The sequence below is a fragment of the Pristiophorus japonicus genome, chromosome 26 (assembly GCF_044704955.1).
Source record: "Pristiophorus japonicus isolate sPriJap1 chromosome 26, sPriJap1.hap1, whole genome shotgun sequence".
Taxonomy (NCBI): Eukaryota; Metazoa; Chordata; class Chondrichthyes; family Pristiophoridae; genus Pristiophorus; species Pristiophorus japonicus.
The window spans coordinates 26,994,652-27,002,917 of record NC_092002.1 but is presented as its reverse complement, the minus strand read 5'-3'; the positions used below and the strand labels follow the sequence as shown (position 1 = coordinate 27,002,917).

The 8,266-nt window shown below is 50.3% G+C and overlaps 1 protein-coding gene across 1 annotated transcript in view; it reads right to left on the bottom strand.

Annotated features, from left to right (window-relative positions):
- Nucleotides 1-8,266, bottom strand: part of LOC139239112 (spectrin beta chain, non-erythrocytic 1-like) — a 563,409-nt gene that overhangs the window by 6,243 nt on the left and 548,900 nt on the right. The window contains exon 28 of the mRNA XM_070867634.1: nt 326-464. Coding sequence (XP_070723735.1) covers nt 326-464 — 139 coding nt within the window. The remainder of the gene's footprint in view (nt 1-325; nt 465-8,266) is intronic.

The window sequence follows — 8,266 nt, the reverse complement described above, 5'->3', positions numbered from 1 at the left end:
GAGAGGGGGTGAGGGAGGAGAGGGGCGTGTGATGGGGAGGGGGAGGGGATGGGGCGTGGGACGGGCGTAGGATGGGGAGGGGGGTAGTGGGGGCGGGGGAAGGAGTGTGGGAGCAGTTGTGTAAGCACTATCACTCTCGCACATTAGGCAGGAGGGGAAGGTGTGTTTAGTTCTGTCGGTGGTTATTCACAGTATAACTACCGTTTATCTACAAGGGGGAATGCAGCTTTTAAGTGAGAGGGATTGCGAAGCGGTTGAGCGGAGCAGGCTGTGTTGGAGAAGGAGGGTCGTCCTGGTGTGATTCGTTACTTGGGTTGTCGATTACCTCGTCGGAAGGCTGGTGCGTACTGGTGAGCAGTGTCTTGCCCAGCTCGATGCAAGCCATGACTTTCTTGTGCCTCGCCTCAACCTCCCCTCGGAGACCTTGGTGATAATTCATCAGCACCTCCACTGAGGAGACATCTCTGGGGAAGAAAGAGCCAGGTCAGTGTCTGAGGCACGGCATCGTGCCGGGTACTGAGCCCAAACTGGGGACACGTATCACACATGCGGCAATATCATTCACACTGCAACAAAATGCAGGCCCCGACCTTCTCGCCACAGGCATTGAGGACTTGTTCACAAAGATGGACGGGATTCCACCTGATGTAACTCAGATCTGGAACAGAATTAGAAGCAACGCTCAAGCGATAATCTTCAACCTCCTGCTCCTCCACTCTCTGAACCTGCTCCCTACACTTGTATTGCTCTGCACCGAATGGTCAGGAGGAACATTCATTTTGAGGTCTGGGACACTGACTGCCAGTCAATTGGCGAGTAACGAGTAAATATAGGGTGGGGGGCAGGGGGGACAAACTTCCATGGTGCCATTTAGTGAGCTGGAGCATGGGCATTGTTGAAGTGAGAACACTTTACACTGTAATATATTCTAGACTGGATAGAAAATGGAAGGAAATGGAGACTCTGTGATTGGACGCAGTCCCAACGTGAGGTCAGTGAGGGGACTCTGTGATTGGACACTGTCCCAACGTGAGGTCAGTGAGGGGACTCTGTGATTGGACACTGTCCCAACGTGAGGTCAGTGAGGGGACTCTGTGATTGGACACTGTCCCAACGTGAGGTCAGTGAGGAGACTGTGATTGGCCATCAGTGAGGAGACTCTTGTGATTGGACACTGTCCCAATGTGAGGTCAGTGAGGAGACTCTGTGATTGGACATTGTCAAGTAATTGTCTAGGGTAATATACTAGCACGGATTGAGGATTGGTTAACAGACAGAAAACATAGAGTAGGAATAAACGGGTCATTTTCGGGTGGGCAGGCTGTAACTAGTGGGGTACCTCAAGGATCAGTGCTTGGGCCCCAGCTATTCACAATCTATATTGATGATTTGGATGAGGGGACCAAATGTAATATATCCAAGTTTGCTGATGATACAAAGCTAGGTGGGAATGTAAGTTGTGAGGAGGATGCAAAGAGACTTCAAGTGGCTTTAGACAGGCTGAGTGAGTGGGCAAGAACATGGCAAATGGAATATAATGTGGGGAAATGTGAAGTTATCCACGTTGGTCAGAAACATAGAAAAGCAGAGTATTTTTAAATGGTGAGAGATTGGGAAATGTTGGTGTTCAGAGGGACCTGGGTGTCCTTGTACACCAATCACTGAAAGTTAACATGTGGGTACAGCAAGTGATTAAGAAAGCAAATGGTGTCTTGGCCTTTCATAGAATCATAAAAATTTACAACACGGAAGGAGGCCATTTCGGCCCATCGTGTCCTCGGCGGCCGACCAAGAGCTATCCAGCCTCATCCCACTTTCCAGCTCTTGGTCCGTAGCCCTGTAGGTTACGGCACTTCAGGTGCACATCCAAGTACTTTTTAAATGTGCTGAGGGTTTCTGCCTCTACCACCCTTTCAGGCAGTGAGTTCCAGACAACCACCACCCTCTGGGTGAAGAAATTTCCCCTCATCTCTCCTCTAAACCGCCCCTCAATTACTTTAAATCTATGCCCCCTGGTTGTTGACCCCTCTGCCAAGGGAAACAGGTCCTTCCTATCCACTCTATCCAGGCCCCTCATAATTTTATACACCTCAATCAGGTCTCCCCTCAGCCTCCTCTGTTCCAATGAAAACAGACCCAGCATCTCCAATCTTTCCTCATCGCCAAAATTCTCCAGTCCAGGCAACATCCTGATAAATCTCCTCTGCACCCTCTCCAGTGCAATCACATCTTTCCTGTAATGTGGTGACCAGAACTGCACGCAGTACTCCAGTTGTGGCCTAACCAGTGATTTATACAGTTCAAGCATAACCTCCCTGCTCTTATTACAAGAGGATTTGAGTATAAGAGTAAAGACATCTAACTGCAATTATATAGGGTGAGACCACAGCTGGAGTATTGTGCACAGTTTTGGTCTCCTTACCTAAGGAAGGATATACTTACCATAGAGGGAGTGCAGCGAAGGTTCACCAGACCAATTCCTGGGATGGGGGGATTGTCCTATGAGGAGAGATTGAGCAGACTGGGCCTATAGTCTCTAGAGTTTAGAAGAATGAGAGGTGATCTCATTGAAACATACAAAATTCTTACAGGGATAGACAGGGTAGATGCAGGGAGGATGTTTCCCCCGGGCTGGGGAGTCTAGAACCAGGGGTCACTGTTCCAGGATAAGGGGTCGGCCATTTAGGACTGAGATGAGGAGAAACTTCTTCACTCAGAGGGTGGTGAATCTCTGGAATTCTCTGCTCCAGAGGCCTGTGGAGGCTCAGTCGTTGAGTATATTCAAGACAAAAAGGTGAGGTGAGTGTGGAGACTCTGTGATTGGACAGTGTCCAAGATGAGGTCGGTGTTGGTAAAGCTGTGAGCCGGACATCGCCCAATGGATTGGAACGATAGTGGACTTCTTCTTGCAGTACAGTGTATCGGGCACTTGCGGGTCAAAATTCAGTACCGCCGATTTTGAGGCGGTGTCACTGGCTTCGAGGATTTTTTAACGCCAGGCGTTAGGCGCGGGCCCCAAACGCGAAATTCAGTTCTGCTGGCTGAAAAGTGGATTGCAGCAAGAAATCCTGGTGTTGCACTTACCTGGAGGCAGGGAGCGGCATTGAGTGGGCCGTTAAGTGTGGGCTCAACAGCCGGCATTTAGCAGCATTTGGAGCCATGGCACAGACATGGTGGCACCGCCTGGGTTCCACCGAGGCCGTGATTGGGCGCCTCAACACTCCGTGGGTATAGTCGCTTCCTCCGCAATCACTCAGACCCGGCAGCAGTTTGCCAGCGTTACCCACCACTTCTCGCACGCCACACTGGACACTCTCCTCGATGCCCTGGCCAGGTGGCGGGCACTAACTCACAGAGGCCAATGGAGGGAAATCTCACAAGTCTCTGCCAGTGGCACGGTGGCCAGGACAGCCACTCAATGCCGACAAAAGGGGAAGGACCTGATGCGGCTTGTGAGGGTGAGCACCTTACATTTGAACCGTCACCATGCTAAGCTCGAATCTCACTGTGCACTCTCTGCTCGATGTTCTGTTTGGGAATCCATGCTCTGCCTGGGTGAGGCCAGATCGAAGATTCCCATTTGCAGCCTCACCCACTGCATGGGCCTGCATGTGCTGTTAACCTTGCTACTCGGTTTTGCAGACCCACCCCTCATGTTGTTGACTCCTCAGTCTTCGATGCGTCTCGAAGACAGTAGCCTCCCCGTTGCTGTTAGGTCCTGGCCCCCGAATTCAAGCATTGCCACAGCAAGTCCATGCAGCGAATGGAAGTTACATCGAGCTGTGAAGACGTTCATATAGTAATATTGACGAAACTATGTAAGGCACTTGGGACACGCTGATAGAAGGGCTCTAACTCAGACGTTCTCGTTAATCTTACAGGCGAAGCTCACCCAAAAGCACAGGGAGCAGATGAGGACTGGAGGAGGGGACTTGGAACTCCAGGACCTCACTCCGTTGGAGGAATGCGTCTCGGCCCTGATAGGTGTTCGAGTTGGTGCCGTGGCGGTGGGTGAGGCCGACCCCCTTGGGGACAGTGACGGGACGTTGCGTGTCCTTGCAGCATCCGCCAGGACTCTTGGGCCTGACATCACAATCCTTCAGCTCTTGCCATGAGACTGGCATTGTCGAATGTGTTTGCCGCTCCTGGCCTCGTCCCCTGCTGGTAACCACTCTGCTATGTGTTTGTGCTTTCAGATGATCAACCAGACACACCGGGGTCTTCCACTGGTGGAGGAGCAGGAGGAGGACACCTCGTTCGCTGTGCTGCAGGAGCCAGCAGTGTCGGAAAGCGGGGCCAGCAGCTTTGTTGACGAAGGGGTGGTCGGGGAGCTGGAGTTGGGTGGTGCACCCGGACACAGTGGCCCGCAGCAACACCACGGGGGAGGGGAGATCAGTGGGCCAGCTCCCCGGAGAGTGAGTGTGCGCCTGAGTGATGCTCAGTAGCAGTCTGATGATGAGCCCGAATTAGAGGATATCGCCAGTCGTTGTGGATGCACAGCGATCTGCTGGGTGTTTTGGCAAGGGGCCCCCAGACTCTCGACGGACTAGCTGTGAGGTTGGAGGAGTCCGCCTCAACTGTGGAGAATGCCTCTCAGCAGCCCATCAAGCCGATCCTTGATAGATACCAATGGATGTTGGATGCTTATCATGGGGTCCCAGACATGGTGGCATGGGCTATGGCTGATGTTGCAATGTCCAGTGAGCACCAGGCCAATGCTATTGTAGGCCTGCAGACTGTAATGTCATGGTGCGTTGTGGCATCACTCAGCTCTGTGGTGTGCTGCAGTCAGTCTTAATGCAGAGGCAACTTGATTCCACGGACGCACTGACCACTGCCATCCTGTCTGGGGCCCCGTCAGTTCCACGGGGACCTAACCTTGCCGAAGTACGGCAGCAATCTGTGCTCAGCCAGATAACTCCAGATGCTGAGGCTGTGCCCCGGGGGGGGGGGGGGGGGGGGGGTGGGGGTAGCACTGTGTCAGGCCTGATGGAACGTGATGTCGTCTCTCAGAATGATATCATTCCGCATTTGCATCTCTGCAACCCATCCACCAGAGTGCTACCGCCCATGCCGAGGTGAAGCAGTCCGCAGCAGGACCTTCCAGGGCCCGAGCTGGTCGGTGACGTCCTGCTAGGCCATCATGTGTGGCTGCGGATCCAAGTCAGCAACCGACTACCAGCCTTGCTGCAGACCCCGAGACCCCATTGAGGAGGAACAGGAGGCGTGGGAAGGGGGAGAAGGAAAGGAGTGGGAAAGCACTGTACACGAGCAAGTAAAGACCTGTGGGTAGGTGGCTACATATCCAACATGTTAACATATGAACTTAATTAGTTGCACTTGTATGACCCAGCAAACCATTGCTTGATAGTCACCAGAGATGGCGAGCTTGTTGGAATGTGAGTTGATGTAAATTGTTGCACTTGGATGAATGAAGAAACAATTGTTTGCTAGTTGCCAGAGACGGCACCTTGTTGGAAAATGAACTGATGTCAATAGTTGAATTTGGATATCGTTGAGAATGTTTGAAGGAGTCTTGTGGGTATGATTATTTGTTGGGGATGAAGGTGATGTCTTGTGCTTGTTTTCAGCACACCATGGTTTATGTGTTAAACAGAAACATAGAAACTAGGTGCAGGAGTAGGCCATTTGGCCCTTCGAGCCTGCACCGCCATTCAATAAGATCATGGCTGATCATTCCTTCAGTACCCCTTTCCTGCTTTCTCTCCATACCCCTTGATCCCTTTAGCCGTAAGGGCCACATCTAACTCCCTCTTGAATATATCCAATGAACTGGCAACAACAACTCTCTGCGGAAGGGAATTCCACAGGTTAACAACTCTCTGAGTGAAGATATTTCTCCTCATCTCGGTCCTAAATGGCCTACCCCTTATCCTTAGACTGTGTCCTCTGGTTCTGGACTTCCCCAACATCGGGAACATTCTTCCTGCATCTAACCTGTCCCGTCCCGTCAGACTTTTATATGTTTTTATGAGATCCCCTCTCATCCTTCTAAACTCCAGTGAATACAGGCCCAGTCGATCCAGTCTCTCCTCATATGTCAGTCCTGCCATCCCGGGAATCAGTCTGGTGAACCTTCACTGCACTCCCTCAATAGCAAGAACGTCCTTCCTCAGATTAGGAGACCAAAACTGAACACAATATTCCAGGTGAGGCCTCATCAAGGCCCTGTACAACTGCAGTAAGACCTCCCTGCTCCTATACTCAAATCCTCTCGCTGTGAAGGCCAATATACCATTTGCCTTCTTCACCGCCTGCTGTACCTGCACGCCAACTTTCAATGACTGATGTACCATGACACCCAGGTCTCGTTACACCTCCCCTTTTCCTAATCTGCTGCCATTCAGGTAATATTCTGCCTTCCTGTTTTTGCCACCAAAGTGGATAACCTCACATTTATCCACGTTATACTGAATCTGTCATGCATTTGCCCACTCACCTAACCTGTCCAAGTCACCCTTCAGCCTCTTAGCGTCCTCCTCACAGCTCACACCGCCACCCAGTGTCATCTGCAAACTTGGAGATATTACACTCAATTCCTTCATCAAAATCATTAATGTCTATTGTAAATAGCTGGGGTCCCAGCACTGAGCCCTGCGGCACCCCACTAGTCACTGCCTGCCATTCTGAAAAGGACCCATTTATCCCAACTCTCTGCTTCCTGTCTGCCAACCAGTTCTCGATCCACGTCAATACATTACCCCCAATATCATGTGCTTTAATTTTGCACACTAATCTCTTGTGCGGGACCTTGTCAAAGGCCTTTTGATAGTCCAAATACACCTCTTCCACTGGTTCTCCCTTGTCCACTCTACTAGTTACATCCTCAAAAAATTCTAGAAGTTTTGTCAAGCAGGATTTCCCTTTCATAAATCCATGCTGACTTGGACCAATCCCATCGCTGCTTTCAAAATGCGCTGCTATATCATCTTTAATAATTGATTCCAACATTTTCCCCACGACTGATGTCAGGCTAACCGGTCTATAATTCTGTTTTCTCTCTCCCTCCTTTCTTAAAAAGTGGTGTTACATTAGCTATCCTCCAGTCCATAGGAACTGATCCAGAGTCTATAGACTGTTGGAAAATGATCACCAATGCATCCACTATTTCTAGGGCCACTTCCTTAAGTACTTTGGGATGCAGACTATCAGGCCCCGGGGATTTATTGGCCTTCAATCCCATCAATTTCCCGAACACAATTTCCCGCCTAATAAGGATTTCCTTCAGTTCCTCTTTCTCACTAGACCCTCTGTCCCCAGTATTTCCGGAAGGTTATTTGTGTCTTCCTTCGTGAAGACAGAACCAAAGTATTTGTTTAACTGGTCCGCCATTTCTTTGTTCCCCATTATAAAGTCACCTGAATCTGACTGCAAGGGACCTATGTTTGTTTTCACTAATCTTTTTCTCTTCACATATCTATAAAAGCTTTTGCAGTCAGTTTTTATGTTCCCAGCAAGCTTCCTCTCATACTCTATTTTCCCCCTCCTAATTAAACCCTTTGTCCTCCTCTGCTGAATTCTAAATTTCTCCCAGTCCTCAGGTTTGTTGCTTTTTCTGGCCAATTTATATGCCTCCTCCTTGGATTTAACACTATCCTTAATTTCCCTTGTTAGTCACGGTTGAGCCAGCTTTCCCGATGTATTTTTACTCCAGACAGGGATGTACAATTGTTGAAGTTCATCCATGTGATCTTTAAATGTTTGCCATTGCCTATCCACCGTCAACCCTTTAAGTATCACTCGCCAGTCTATTCTAGCCAATTCACGACTCATACCATCGAAGTTACTTTCCCTTAAGTTCACGACCCTAGTCTCTGAACCAAAGTTTACAGTATTGTGCTGTGGTTTATACACACGGAGGGTTGCAGGGTGGGGAGCGATGTGTTTAGTAGATGCCGAGGTGTACCGGCTGGAGTCATTCACTGGAATCGAAGTGCGATGAGTCTCTGACGAGCAGCCCTTCCAGCCACAGCAGTGTCAGGCTGCCTCCTCATCGTCGTTATCCTTCTGAGGCCTCATAATGGCCAGGTTGGGCAGCATGCAGCAGTGAACATGGAGACTCGATCAGGTGAGTACTGAAATGCCCCTCCAGAGCGGTCAAGGCAGCGGAACCGCTGCTTCAGGACGGCGATAGTTTGCTCTATAATGGCCCGGGTTGTGGTAGGGCTGGTGTTGTAGTCCTGCTCACCAGGGATGGTGGGATTGCGGAGGGGCGTCATCAGCCAGGTGACCACACCATAATCCT